The 15,031-nt window shown below is 37.8% G+C and overlaps 1 protein-coding gene across 1 annotated transcript in view; it reads right to left on the bottom strand.

Moving 5' to 3' along the window:
• Window positions 1-6,950: 6,950 nt before the first annotated feature.
• aff2 (AF4/FMR2 family, member 2) overlaps window positions 6,951-15,031 on the bottom strand; it is a 155,527-nt gene continuing 147,446 nt past the window's right edge. Inside the window, exon 25 of the mRNA XM_087170998.1 lies at window positions 6,951-14,741. Coding sequence (XP_087027124.1) covers window positions 14,620-14,741 — 122 coding nt within the window. The 3' untranslated portion in view covers window positions 6,951-14,619. The remainder of the gene's footprint in view (window positions 14,742-15,031) is intronic.

Here is a 15,031-nt window from a genome sequence, read left to right as displayed (position 1 = left end):
TTTTTTTTTTTCCACACTCTGGTGTGTTCGTCTGAATTCCTGTATGATCTGAAGAAACTCTGCATACTTTACCGCCTGTCCACACTCCCCACCGCTCTGTTGTAATACCTTTTGTGCTCACCCACAGCAGAAGTGTAAAGCTGCAGAGTAGTGAGGGAGCTCCTCAGGGACCTCAACAGTCTATTGGGTGGGTTTTTCTCCTTCCTCCCCTCTGTCGTTTCTCTCCTCTGGAGCAGAGGATGCATACGCCTGCTCTCTGGCTCTGGAAGAATTTGGACCAAACTGAACATCCGCTAATTTGTGCTCGATTCCACAGAGTCAATCTGTCTGGGCAACGCAAACGGTTAAAAGCCTTGTAATTGCATTTTGAAATAAAGAATGAATTCAGTCTCATGCTTTTGAAATTTTTTTTTCTTTTTTTTTTTTTTTTTTTTTTTTTTTTCAGGTTTCAATTTCCAAGCAATCATGCAGAGCGATGTGTAGAAGTCGGGTTGAAGTGAAGTCTGTATGCTACAAATGAAAAGTCAAAATTTCCCCAAGACCAGGGAAGCACTTGACATCTCTCCATTACCTCTTTCACCTTTTCTAATAATTTCCTCTCCCCATTTCATTCCAGTTCCCTCTCGCCTCTGTCCTTTGCACATATCAATATTCAGATTAGACCCGAGAGTTGCAATTTTACATTTCTTTACATTCTAGTTGTAACTGTATCATTAAAATGGGCATTGAATGATCGCATTGAATGCAAATGTGGACAGAAGCAGCATCTGACTCTTAGCCACCTATTATATATCAAAAAGTTGTTGTGATAATGTTGCATTAGGGAGGAAATGCATTTAACACATCTCTTACAACTCGGGAATTCAAACAGTGTTGGTACAAAACACTGAATGTAAACATAACTTCTGTTTGTTCACAAGAAAACATGGAAACCCTTTAATTTACAGGCAGTTAATTATGTAGTAATTAAGCAGTAATTCTGTAGTAATGTGAAGAAATTGCCAAGAAATAATAGTCAAATAAAGTCAGAAAAATGCCAAGTTGTAGCAGTATAATTACTGGGAATTACCGTAAAATGTAGGATAATTATTAAGTAAAATTGAGGCAGAATAAAGAGGGTTGGTTGGTAATTATAAGGGAATTGTTATAGTAAGTAGTATATCCCACATACAGGGTAAGACAGGAGGGTTGTTTCTATATATGCTACCATTAATATCTATATCATTGATATCCCTTAATGCATTGTGAAGACAGGCTGTTAGCAGGTAATACCAAGTCTTAACCGTCAGCATGTCTACATTGTTGTCGCCCATCCCATCGTCATTACCACGTAATTACTACATATTTAACGGCCTGTAAATTAAAGGGTTACTGAAAACATCAGAGGGCAGGTTTAAGTTAATGTTGCTGGCCACTTGAATGCAAGGCCAATCAATATTCACTCTTGTTTCAGGCTCCAGGAACGCTGAGTAGTAGCTAACTCATTAGTTTGTGGGCAGGTAGTGTACACTGGATTTTCAGTTTATTTGTTCATGAAAGCAGTGAGAGAGAAAAAATGAAAAGTTGGGGAGTCTGAAACCAAAACAATGGGCTGAAAGATGCTAAAACACAAGGAAGAAAGGAGGATTACACACACATCATGAAAATATAACTATATTAATATTTGCAGCTTTAAGTTACCACTCCTGGAACATTTCGGGGGTTGGTGCCTTTCCCGTGGGCAGCTCAGCAGCCCCCCACCAGCCTCAGTCTCATGTTCGTGTTTTCAAAGTGAGTGTGAGTCAGCGCAGCTGTAACCACTCTCCTCTACTCTGCCTGTATTCATGTCAGCTCATATTTCTGCCTCAGTGGTTTTATCAAATCAATATTTATCATCACAAGCAGGGATCTCTGACCACGATCAAATTGATCTAATGGCAATTACATTACTGTTTACCTGCTGTTTCCCCCCCCTGTTTCTGTGCTGCTGCCCTTTCTTTTTGTCACTCCATCTTACCTGCTCTTTCTCTCCAATCCACTCTGACTTTGTCTCACTCACATCGTCTATCATTATGTTTCATATGCCAGTAATCACATTACTGCTATGGGCTCATATTCTGGCAGGTCACACTGCCTTTCTGTTAACGTTGGCGACATACACAATTACATTAGACAGAGGGAGAGTGTGTGTATGTGTGTAAAAAAACTGCTTTGCTCAGCTGCATCATCATTGGAGTTTGTCTCAAGTGTGTGTGTAAGTGTGTGTTTACTGTGTGTGAATACAGGAATAGTAAACAAACTGTACTGTCCTCTGCCTCCCAAGGACTTGAAGAAGTGGTTTTAAAGTATTTTCTGCTCTTCAACACCCAAATTAATTTCATAGACCAGGCTGTCTTCTTTTGAGGCTACTAAGCTGCTTACAGTGTTTTATCTGGCTAATTTTACACTGTAGAGACTCGGAGGAAAGCTATAGTAGATTTACACTCAAGAAACTTTATTTCACAATAATGGACTAAGACACAATTACACTCTGCATTTCAGTGTGAATATAATTGGAACAATAAAAGCCACTGTGACCTATTCTACAGCGTCATGGCTGATATAGAAAAAATCAAGTGTGGGGTTTTTAAACAGGCACTGGGTGGGCGGTGCATTAGTCCACAGTATGATGAGGTATCTGACAAAATAAATGATTGAGTATTGAAGATAAAATCATACAACACCTTAACATGATTCTGACATTATGCTATATTTTACCTTTAGAAGCTGTTCTGCCAGTGTTATTAATGTCTGCAATATAGTCTCATTACTGCTGTACTAAACAGACATGCTTCATTTTGTTGCACATGGCATTAAAAGGCAATAAATCATGTGACCTTACCTACTTATGTTATTATTTACTTTAGAATATAGCATGAAATATATAATCTTTATCGTTAACACTTGAAGGATGAAGGATGTAGTCCCAAATGGATACTATTATAATTATAGAAATTATTATCATAATGATAAATAAAACAAAAAATAAGTGAATTTTCCATTTTGGGAAATTCACTTATTTGCTTTCTTTCCAGAAAAGAAATCAATAGGCTACCATTTTCATGTATACTAAATAGCTAGCACCAGGGGGTGAATTAGCAGAAAAATATGAATCAGGTGGAAACAGCTTTAGCACCTCATAACCTCACAGATTTCCTTTATATCTTGTTTGTTTAATCCACACACACATGGCAATATAAAAAGGACAATACAACTGTGTAACTGTAACTAACATTAGCATCTTAACATTAGCAAGGTTTGGAAAAAATAGAAGGTGATCCAACTCAATGCTGCTATTAAATGCTAATGTGTTGTTAAGGATTAGCCAGGTGTATATACTTACATTGTGTTTATTAATATATCTGTGCTGTTACCTTTTGTGTGGAAACAGAAAAAAAATGAGAGATTGATTTATAGGGCTAACAGAAATGTTAGCTTCTCCAAGAGGTTCACATCACCTGTCAATCAGGATGTATTTTATCAAGTAATCTAGTACTTTTTTTTAACATGTGACACATTACAAGAGTTAATTTGAAGCTACTTTTTTACTTGACAAAAACACAAAGAACAAAAAACAAAAAAACACTTGTAAACAGTATGTTACTGTACTGCTTTGAGAAGCTTTTTCAATCTGGTATTTAAATTATTTGCAACCATACTCTCTTTCCATTAGTTTTGGACCCCAGACATGAGGCATGCAGTTGGTGTTTTCTTAGAGACAATCCTGATGAGAACGGTGAGAGTGAAGAAAAACAGAAAAGTAAGATATTACGGTCTGTAGAGCTGAGTGGATCAAAGTCAGGTGATAATTCTCTTTTGGCAATGGCTTTTATAAATAGTCATATGATTTTTTTGTTAATACATAAATGCTAATTGTAGCACAAAGACAGCAGAGCATTAAAACGGAAACCCTCCATTTATAAAGGCCCTACACACACACACACACACACACAGGTGTTTTCACTTTTGGTATGTTGCCTAATTGGACCGTTAACTAGACACACAGACCTCAGGACTGTGTGTGCTTGTGCAGACTGAGCTTGATGGACATTTCCCTGATTCTCCTGTTAGTTTTATTACAGTTGTTAGGGCACGACACCTTCACATTACCATTCCTATTAGTATATAGTTTGGTGATTTATCACAATTCCCAGCATAGCTCGATCTGGCCTCAGTCTGAGCAGAAGTCTAATCAGCCTTAATAAGTGAAAACACCTGTGTAGGTGCACAGACTCTTTAAATCAACCTGAGCAACACTTGGTCAGTCTGACATCAAGAGTGAAATTCAGCACATCCATTAACAGGATATTGTGTCTTTCAGTTTTATCTTTTTTTTTTTTTTTTAAAATCTACTTTGCTTCTGAGCTTTCGTGTCTCCTCTGACCCACAATGTAGACATCTGTATCTCCCGAGCACGTAGAGCATCGAGGAAACAGACGATTAGAAGTCGGACAAGATGTGATATGCTGCCTGTCAGTGTGAAACCAGTTTAATCAGGAGTCATTCAATTAGAGCTGACGAGCTCTTCCCTCGTTAGTGCCTCTGGAACTGTGAGTCGCAGAGCTGAACAGAAAGCTTCCCGTTTCAACAAAATCACTTTTAAACGTGGTAAAGAATGAAGGGAGGGGCAATCTATTAAAATTGCCACTGCACATTGAGACGGAGGGAATTAATTGACTGAGTGGGTTTCTTTTAATGAAGTTGAATGGCTGTAATCAACTCTTTGGTGGGAGCTAGTGAGGGAAACCTGTGGTTTTCAAAATGGAGTAAAATGCATTTTCAGTCAAATGTCAATTAAAGCAATAACAGGCTACCATTTGGAAAATGAGATTAAAAGGTTATCATCAGCAAAGTCAAGATTTTAGATGTGTTGGCTGCTTCTGTAATAATAAAAAACTACAGTACTATAGCACCACTAACAAAACACATTAGTTCGATGACTAATCTGTGGTCATTGGTTTTTGTTTATCATTGATCTATTAGAAAAGCCTTGAGCTATGCCCTCTTGTCATATCAGGAAACGTGGAACTTTTTAGTTGCTACACAGATACCCAAACCTGTAGCCGGCATCAGCAAGAAAAATGGACAATTACTGGTGTGCATAATGTGATTAATTTTTATTTTATGCTTAAGATGAGACACTATGAATGTATCAGCCATCTGTCCATCCCATTATCTGCCTACTTATCCTTTATGAGGTAGCAGGTATTCAGAGGTGGTGGGCCTTGAGCGCAACCAAGCTCACAATGGGCATGATGAGATGATGCTGCCATAATATAAACCATTTTCTTGCATTTGATAGATTCTCAGCAGCTGATGTAGCCAGGTTGTATCAGCCTTTGATGTTATCAAAACACGGTCTGTTCACATTCAGAATCGGCTTCTTACTTCTGTAAAAATGGTGTCATTTATTTCAAAGTACACCTCTCCCCTTATTACTATCTGTTGCACTTTCACAAGTTACAATTCTGAATCTGGACACTTTAAAAAAAAAAGTCTGCATTCTATTTAAATACATATTCATTTAAAATCAACTCTCTTCTCCTCAATCAAAACCCATTGATGCTTTTATTTAAAGGCTCAAAGCAGAGTTTTTATTCAGATACTCTGTAAGAATACAACATGGGAATAGATAATGTGCCTTTTACACCTTGAAAACTGTGAGTGTTGGGCTCAACCATGGGAAAACTCACAGTGGCAGTCTTGATCAAAGTGCCAGTCCGCATGTAAAAGTCAATCAAAGCACAAAGAATAAACCCAATGTGTTTTGGTTGAGCTGTGGAGCAGTTTAGAGTGATATGTGAAAGTCATCATCCTCTTCATCTTAAGTTATGTGTTTTCATGGATTCATCTTTAGTTTTAGAATCTACTCAGGTCAGATTTCCCTTTGGGGCCTTATGGACACTTATTGCTACAATATGTGTGTGCACATTTTGGTCTCTTTGTACATGTGTACATGTGTGTTGAGTGTGTGTGATGCTGAACCATATCTCTGAGAGCTTGTTTGACTGCATGGTTACCTATGGCAATTAAACCTATAAATCTAAGCTGTCAGAGTGTTGGCTCAACACCAAGGACACATACATACACATAGCCAAACATGTCTCAAGGTCTGCAAATAGGCTTTCCACCCCCTTACTCATTACGGAAATGCTTAATTTGATGGGATTTATGTCTACCAGAAAATGTACACTTTACTTTTAACTTCAGCACTCTGTCTTCATCTTCTTGTTTCTCTCACACACTCTGAAGTCCATCTCTCTCTAACATTCAACACACACAGCCTTCTTCTTATTCTGACTTGAATTCTAATGCACAGCTATATTCAATGAATGTTTATATTATGGTTTTAATACTCTGGATACTTCTTTTAGCTTTCTCTTGTTGCCTCTATTTAATAAGAAACTCCATAATGCAATGTATAGTCTTTTCTGGTGTTGTGTTGATCCATAAGAAGATATATTTGTGGTTTTAAGAACCAAAAACCATCTCAATATAATTTTACCTCTCCTCTCTGTTTCTCTCTGGAGCTCTAGTAACAACAGGTCGGTCAATCAGAAGAGAGGAGGCTCTGAGCCTCTCCTCTTATTGGCTGACTGTTTTCTGTTCTTTTCACTCAGAGAAACCAAATCCTGCAAGGTTGGGCAGCATGGCTGAGGGTGGTGACTGCTCTGTTGTGACATCACAAAGTTACAGAAGTCCTGACGGCTGGTTTTAAGGTTCAGTTTCTGAATACAGGCTGTGTGCATTTCTCTGTGGACTGAGGCTTTGATACTTTCACAGTATTAATATAGAACCTAGACCTGCTTTTATAATAAAAAAAAAAAGACATAGACATCTACTTTTATACAATATGAGACCTTTAAAATAGCCATACCATATGAAATATTTCATTTTCAAAAGACAGAAATAAGACTGAGAACAGCAGGATCACTGGTTCAAACAGATTTTAATCCATATTTTAGAGACATTAAATATTTAAAAACAATGGAACTGCATCACAACTTCTGATCATCACATAGAACAACTTCATTATAAAAAGAACCATATAAAAGGCCAAAAGATAGCACTGATAGAAACAGAAGAAACAGCTGAAGTTGTGCAACACATTTAAAAATACAATGCAATCCATGTTTGGACAGATGTGTCCTCAGATGTCGTTTTGTAGAAATCTTTACACTGTTGCCTTTAGCCAGTGATGTACATCAGATCCACACACAGAGATTGGTCGGGCTGGATCAGAGGCACTGTGTTACTGCCAATGTCTGGCTCTTCATTAGCAAATTTCACCATAGTGAGATACCCAACACTTTAAAGGGGCTGTCTATTTTAACATTAATGATCCTGTTGTATAAATACATGAACCAAAGTAGTGCATCACTAAGAATACTGTCTGGTGTGTTGCACAAATAAAGCTAAAGGAAGTGCAGACAGGTCATACTGTAATGAAAATGGGTTTATGATTAAAGGTTTTAAGAAAATCAAACGCTAACAGCCACTGATGGTGACCAAGTGCTTCGTTTAAAAACTGCTACGTGTTCATCACCACTGCAGCAAACAGAGTGACTGAAAACATGAAAGTGCTAAAAATCAACATTACAGGTTGATTTTATTTGGGTCATTTTGAATCCCCTTGTGATTTGTGTCTCAGGAGGATTTACAAATGAATGGCACATTGGACCACGAAGCTATCAAAGTCTCAAAGGGAATATTAACTGCTGCTTTTTTAAAGTTTCTTATTTACTATAAAATTGAAAGGAACAGGCTATTTAATGACAAATAAGCTCTTTTTGAATGACTCGCTAATTAGCTATTGATTAAATACTTAGTAGCAATTTTACCTCTGTATCACCAGCTTGTTATGTTCCATACTACATTTCCCTAATACATGAACTTTATATCATCTACAAAACAACGCAGATGATGTAAAGGAAAAGAATAATGCTTAATTGCTTTCTTTCTGAGAGATGAAAGGATTGATACCACTCTGTGCATGAAATATAAAGCTAGAGTGAGGGGGTGATTAGCCTAGCTTAGCATAGGTTCAGGGGGAAACAGCCAGCCTGCCTCTCTCCAGAGTTCAAATATTCAGCTCTAAAGCTCACTAAATAACACTTACTGATTTCAACTGTACACAAACAACAACAGTGCAAGAATGATAATCTGTGGCTTTAGGCAAAGTTAGGTGCTGGAGCTATTAATTGTTTTGGTTAGTGTATGGATCAAAATATTACGACATTTTAATTTGTGAGCTTCAGAGGTGCTATGTGTATTTTTTTTTAATTTTGGACAGTATTTGTTTCCCTCTGCTTCCTTGTATCTATGCTAAACTATGCTAATTGCCTCCCACTTCTATCATTTTACTTAACACACAGACATGAGAGTGATGTTGATATTCCCATCTCATGCTCAGAAAAAAAAGGTTATACTGTATGCGTTTCCCCAAAATGTCAAATTATTCCTGTAAGTGTAAATGAACACAGTCACACACTGAGCTGGTTGTGGAACTTATTTGCCTAAGAAGTGTTTTCTGTTACAGCTGAGGATATGAATTGTCCCATATTAGGTTATTTTACTGATGGAATAACTTGAAAAGGACTTATGATGGTTACTGCTGAGTAATTAGGCATCAATTAGGAAACATGATACAACATGTTAGCAGTTATTTTCTTGAACTGACCAGTGCGAGAGGATAATAATGTCTATTTCTGGTGATCTCAACAAATAATTTAAAAGCTAAATTAGCTCTTTCGAGCTCTTTCGAGCTCTTTCTTGTTTCTAACACTGTTGCATGGCTCCCACAGTACAACTGAGGACAATGAAATGGAAGAAACCCAAAATAAAAGCAGCACTGTGGTAGATTACAGGAATTTGAGAAGAAAAAAAATCCTATTATGCTTGTAAATACTGCTAGTTCATTTAGTATATGAGGCAGTTTTGGCAGTTTCCTAAGGTATCTGTGATTTTGTGAAATGCAAACAAATATTAGAGACACTCATCAGTCCTGGAAAGATTATCAATGTATTATCAGCTTGTTACCATCTGTCGTCAAAGACTAAATCAGTCTGTTTCGCTCTCTATTGTGATCACAACAGCAGCGACGTTGATGCTCTGTCACTGCTGTCTTTGATAAACAAGTTGACAACTGTGATAATGTAACAGGAGCTAATGGGATATTCAATAAGATGTCAGCAGAATAAAAGGCCATGCTGAGGCAGTCTGTCTCCAAAATGTTTCAGAATATACTGACATATTGACATTGCATATAAATGAACTGTTGCATGAATTCAACATTTACCATAGCCATCATGTGACATGTAACATAGTGAGGTGTTTCCAATGATGTCACCAATGCAATGCTTTAGACTTTGTACAGCATATTATTGTATAATTATGTATATCGTACCGCTGCATATAATCAAAATAAGGACCATTGTGTGAAATTAACAATAACCATACAGTAACATCACTGTTTCACCATTAAACAAAACAACACCAAACATCATTGAATTGGACTGAGCAACACTTTGGATCAATTACGGACTTGTAATGACTGAGGTCTAACAGAAACAGATTGTGGGTTTCGTTTGTTGGCTGTTGGAGAACTTCATTGGCTCATTGGGGCTTATTTTGGCTTCATGACCTCAAATCAAAAAAAGAAAAAGAGAAAAAAACAAATAAAATAACGTTAAAAGGCATTTTTGTCAAACTAGTTAACATCTTTACGCTTTCAGATGAAGAACCATTTCAGAGTCCATTTTAAAGGAACACTTTGACATTTTCTGGAAATATGCTTGTTTACTTTCTTGCTGATTGTTACCACTCATGTCTGTGTGATGAATATGAAGCTACAGCCAGTGCATGGGCGGTTAGCTTAGCTTAGCTAAAAAGACTGGAAACAGGGGGCCACAGCTAGGATGGCAAAAAGAAAATCCACTCAGCAGCACCTCTACAGCTCGCTATTAAACACGTTATATAGTGTTCAAATTAGGGGGCAGCCAGAGGGGCGCTTAACTCCCCCGAAAGAGACCTGAGCTCCCCCAGAGGTAACTAAATTTTGTCCACTTACTATTTGACATTTCCAAAGCTACAATGAATGATAAATGAATTTCATAAGTGTGATTTATAGGTCTAAAAGTTCACAGGTTTAATTAACTGCCACTGTCTTTTCCTATGTAATTTTAAATGTCTGCACTGTTTTTGTCTGCTGTCTTGGGAGCGTGTTTGGGACATATGCTAGTTATTTTTTTTAAATATTGTGGTTCATGGGCTGCTTTCATGTGTTGTTTTGCTTTTTTATTGTGCATGGATTTGGTGGCTACTGGAGCGCATCTCTTGACAACAAATTCAGTTCAGCAGCCTTTCTCATTGTATCAACATGGTGATTTTAAATGCGATGATGCACTATGAAACAAATTAATTATGGAACTAGAAACAAACCTAAATTTCCTCCTCCAAAACTGGAAGCCTGATCTGACCATGACACCTCAGAAAGCCACAGTCTAATCCCAATCTGATGTTATACCATGTGTTTTTTTTCTTTCTAATTGTACAAAAACCGAAGTGTACTGTGAGGCTACTACACCAGTGCCATAGTCACCTCCATAAAACAACAACATGTTGCGTTTACAGTTTGGCTTTTGTACATATTCCATAAACTAAGGTTGGGTGATATGGCCAAAAAATGACCAAGCTTTGGGATGCGTCACAATTTTAATTAGCTTTTTTTTTCAGGAGGACAGAAACATGATTGAAATATAAAATATTTCTTGACTCAATGTGCAAAGCAACTGAGCAAGAATAATGAAAGGTCCGTACTACTTGCTAGCATATTCAAAAAACACAGGTTATCTCAAGAAGCAACAGCTGCTTCAGCTCAACTAGCTACAAAGCAGCTACAGACAGCAAACACAAGCTGAGAGCTCAGATCAGCATGTTGTTTTTCAGTCTGTCCCTCTCCTAGATTCTCATATTCACTATGAGATCCACCTGCTATCATGACAGTCCTGTAAACTTCTTCCGGTGTCCATAAAGTAACTAATCATGTGACGGTTCACAGGACTACCGTGACTCAGTTAACAGCTAACGTAGCAGCTATTATCTAAGTTCCTTATTACCTGAAAATAACCTTTAACAAACTAGATATAATGTGTTATTTGGTTAACATTAGAGGTGCGAGTAGATGGGCTTTGTTACCTTCAGACAGAGCCAGGCTAGCTGATTCCCCTGTTTCCAGTCTTTGTGCTAAGCTAAGCTAACCAGCTATTGGTTCTAGCTTCATGTTTAGCACACAAACATGAGAGTGGTATCGATGTTGTCATCTAACTCTCAGCAAGAAAGAGTATCGAACTGTTCCTTTAAGGTTTTAAGTACCATGATATTCTTGAATGTTTTACCTCCATCAGACTGTTATCTTTAGTGTTGTGCATTTAAAGCGGCTCTGTACTTTCAGGTGATGTAGAACATTCACACTGCAAATGACTATGCGACAAGAAATACATTGTTTTTCTGTTTTTTTTTTTTCAAAATGGACACAAGTAGTTCTTGGTCTGAAGCTATCATTTATTGCATGCGATGGTTGTAGTTTTTCAGGCATTTCAGACAAACCCATACTTTCAAATCATCAAGAGAGAAAAGAAACAGCAACTTATGCAAATTTGACACGTTAAATCACACATTTTTCTTAAAGCCAAACCCTGGTGTCGTCATAAACGCCAGTAAAAAGCTTATGGAAACATTTGATTTTACGAAAAACAATCTCATATTTATACCAATATGGTATGGAAAATCATTTAGATTCATTCTTTGTTCTTAAATAAATAGAGCAATTCCCACTGGACACAAATAGAGGCACTTGAGTTTCTTTTTTTTTGTCAAAGTGAAAATTATTTTTCACATCCGCATTGTCTTCCATACACATTCAGCGATGGTCAAATGATCCAAAACTTAAAAACTCATGCTTGATGAGCTGGATTTACAGAGACCATGAAGAAAAAAAATCCAGATTTTAAGGCTTTATAGCCCACGTGAAAAGAGAAGAGAAACCACATGGGAACAGTGTAGTCTCCTTTTGATTTCATGTGCCACAAAGAGTTAAAAATCAGATTATGTTTGGTGCTGTGTAAATGCAGCCATAGCCTGCGCATGGACACACACACACACATACACGCTCTTATACACTCTTTCTCTCTCTCTCTCTCTCTCTCTCTCTCACACACACACACACACACATATATATAGATACCCTATTTTCTTGTTTCACTTACTCATCCATTCACATTGAATCATTCACAAGACGCTAAAAAACAAAAACAAACACTGTTTTCAGGAGTCACAGTCTGTACATTATGATACACAAACATCATTATTGTCCAGTCAGGTAATGATTTAAATAGACCTGACAATTAGCTGTACACGTATACACACTAACAACACAACACGACAAATGTCGGGAAACGACTACAGGATATCCAGCAGATGATTTGATCTCATTAAGTGCTGTACAAAGTCGCAGATTTTTTTTACATCAGAGCAGAAAAGCTGCTGTGAGATTTTCACCCTGTTTACTTGATTTCCACATGGGTGGGAGCTCAATTAGAGCCAAATCATACTGAATCTTGTAGTTTTTCCCCCTGTAAGTGTTTGACACCTTAGTGGGTGGGTTACTATGGGAACTAGAGCTGAGTGGGATTTCACAAAAGCCCATAACCAGTAAGAGAAGAACCAGACAAATGCTTTATTTGATGGGAAAAAGCCCTCATTTGTAGTACCGGTGAATTGAGTGCTTGTTCTGCTGGGCTATTAACTCCCTGCACTGCAGCTTGACCAGGTCTTGTAATCCTCACTCTGGTTAGACACATCTTAATGTTGAAGTTATCTTGATTCAATTGTACCGAGGCGCTCTGAGATTTGAAAGCCTCTGCTTAAACAAACCACTGATGCAGGTCACATATAGTGGGAGTTTCTTGATCGCAAATGGATAAACAAAAGATATCCTGATAACTGTGATCACAGATGTATTTAAACAATGTTAACATTTAAAAACGTTAGTGTCACTGCCTTTAACCAGAGGGCTAGGTACCAAGTCTCAATATTTTTGGGGCTGTGATAGATTTGTCCATATTGAAAATTTCAATTAAAAAAAATGGACAGTAAGCTTTTATTAATCCTAACCCTTTTTATTTATGAAAAAGTCTATATGTATGACTGCGTATAGATATCTGAGAACTTTCGCTTCTTTTGTTAAATGCAAAAAACGGTTTTGCAGAACAACTTCTTTATATATTGTTTTGGTATTGGTACCAATAATCATATCAGTATAATATGGAAAGTTCTCAAACAGTAACTAGACCTTGTAATACTCAGATGAGGGCAAATAAATAAACCTGGATGAACTGGTTTCTTGTGGTTGACCAGAAAATAATCCAGATTTAGGAAGCAAATCCTCAAACTGTAACTTCAAATCTAATTTCTGGGCGATTTGGTGACACTTGTGTTTACTGATGGAAGCGCTAAGAATGTCTTAATCAGACCAGTCCCAGATTTCAGTTTGAAATTAGATTTCTTTCAGTTACAGGAAGTGAGCTTTTAGGAGCTACTCTGTCAGAAATACAACAGAAGAAGATGCACAACTGATGTATCTGTTTAAATAGCAAATGTGACTTCTTTATCATTGTAACTGTACTTGTGCTGATATGTTAATATGTTTACTCTTCAAAATGCCAAAGACCAGCTGTTCTGGATTATCCCTCCTGGATTGCATCAGTACATTTCCTGTAGATGCCTGTGCATGTGTAAGTCATTTGAACGAAAATAGAAAAAGATGCAGAACAGAGGCGGGTTCTGGCTTCTGTTTGCCAGAGTTCATTTCGGAGGATCCATCACTAAAGACTGAAGATGGACTGACTGAGAAGCAGAGGACTAACTTCAGCCTCCATTAATTCAGCTCTCGTGGTTGTACCTGAGCCTCTCTCCTTTACCAGGGTGGTTCTTATCTAATGGATTGGACCAGTACTTTTCCACTTGGATCGATATCAGCCAGAGGCTTTAATTGTAGTCCCAATCACAGACACGTTTCTAGGCCACTGCAGGAGGAGATGAGCCTCTGTTGAGCTCCTTTCCTACCTTAATCACATCAGCCTCTCACATATCTTTTTTTAAAATGATCCTGTCTTAGTAAAAGTGCTATTTCCTTTTTCCTATCTGGTTCTTATTTCTACTCAGGGAGACAGGGAGTTTGTAACATCTATTGTCCCCATAGGAATCTAAGCTACCTGCTCTGATGTATTATTCTCTCCAAAAGACAGAATCAGCCAAATTTTGAATATGCTAATTTGTATTCTGTGATTCACAGCTGAAACTCCCAAACTTAGTTACTGTTCAGTTCAAGCTGCAGGTGAATTTCAGTCCAATTTATCCACCCAGTCTATGTCATTACATTATCGTTGGATGTTTGGTTTCATTTGAAAGATCCCACAGGGAATTGAAGCATCATCCTGAGTCTCCTCTCACTTGTTATCCCAGTTCTAGCTCCCAGGCCCATTTCTTTTTCTTTTTTTTTTGTTTTTTTTGTTTTGTTTAATTTTGTCTCCTGTCCCATCTCTACAGCAGGTGAGCCTCTATGCGGAGCCAGTGCAGTCCCTGCCTGATGTATAGGACCAGCTCAGTCATGCTGCTCTGCTGACTCAGCGGCTCCATCACCGAGTCCAGCTCCTGGAAGAAATCTACAGGACGGTGAGGGAGAGACACAGTTACTGAGGCCGACTGTATCTGCTGCTGCTGTGCTGACATGATACACACACACACACACACACACACACACACACACACACACACACACACACACACACACACACACACACCAGTTTGGAAGTTTTGTGATGGGACTGTGAGCATCTAGAGAAATGTCAGATGAATCATTGTTCATAACTGCACAAACATAGCACTTTCCACAATCATGCCTGCTTTTGGTTGAGCAGTAATCTAATTAAAGATCCTATATGATCCTATACTT

The sequence above is a fragment of the Seriola lalandi genome, unplaced genomic scaffold (assembly GCF_002814215.2).
Source record: "Seriola lalandi dorsalis isolate HSWRI2012SDOR001 ecotype SW California unplaced genomic scaffold, Sedor1 jcf7180002054971, whole genome shotgun sequence".
Taxonomy (NCBI): Eukaryota; Metazoa; Chordata; class Actinopteri; order Carangiformes; family Carangidae; genus Seriola; species Seriola lalandi.
This window is presented reverse-complemented; position numbering and strand designations above follow the sequence as displayed.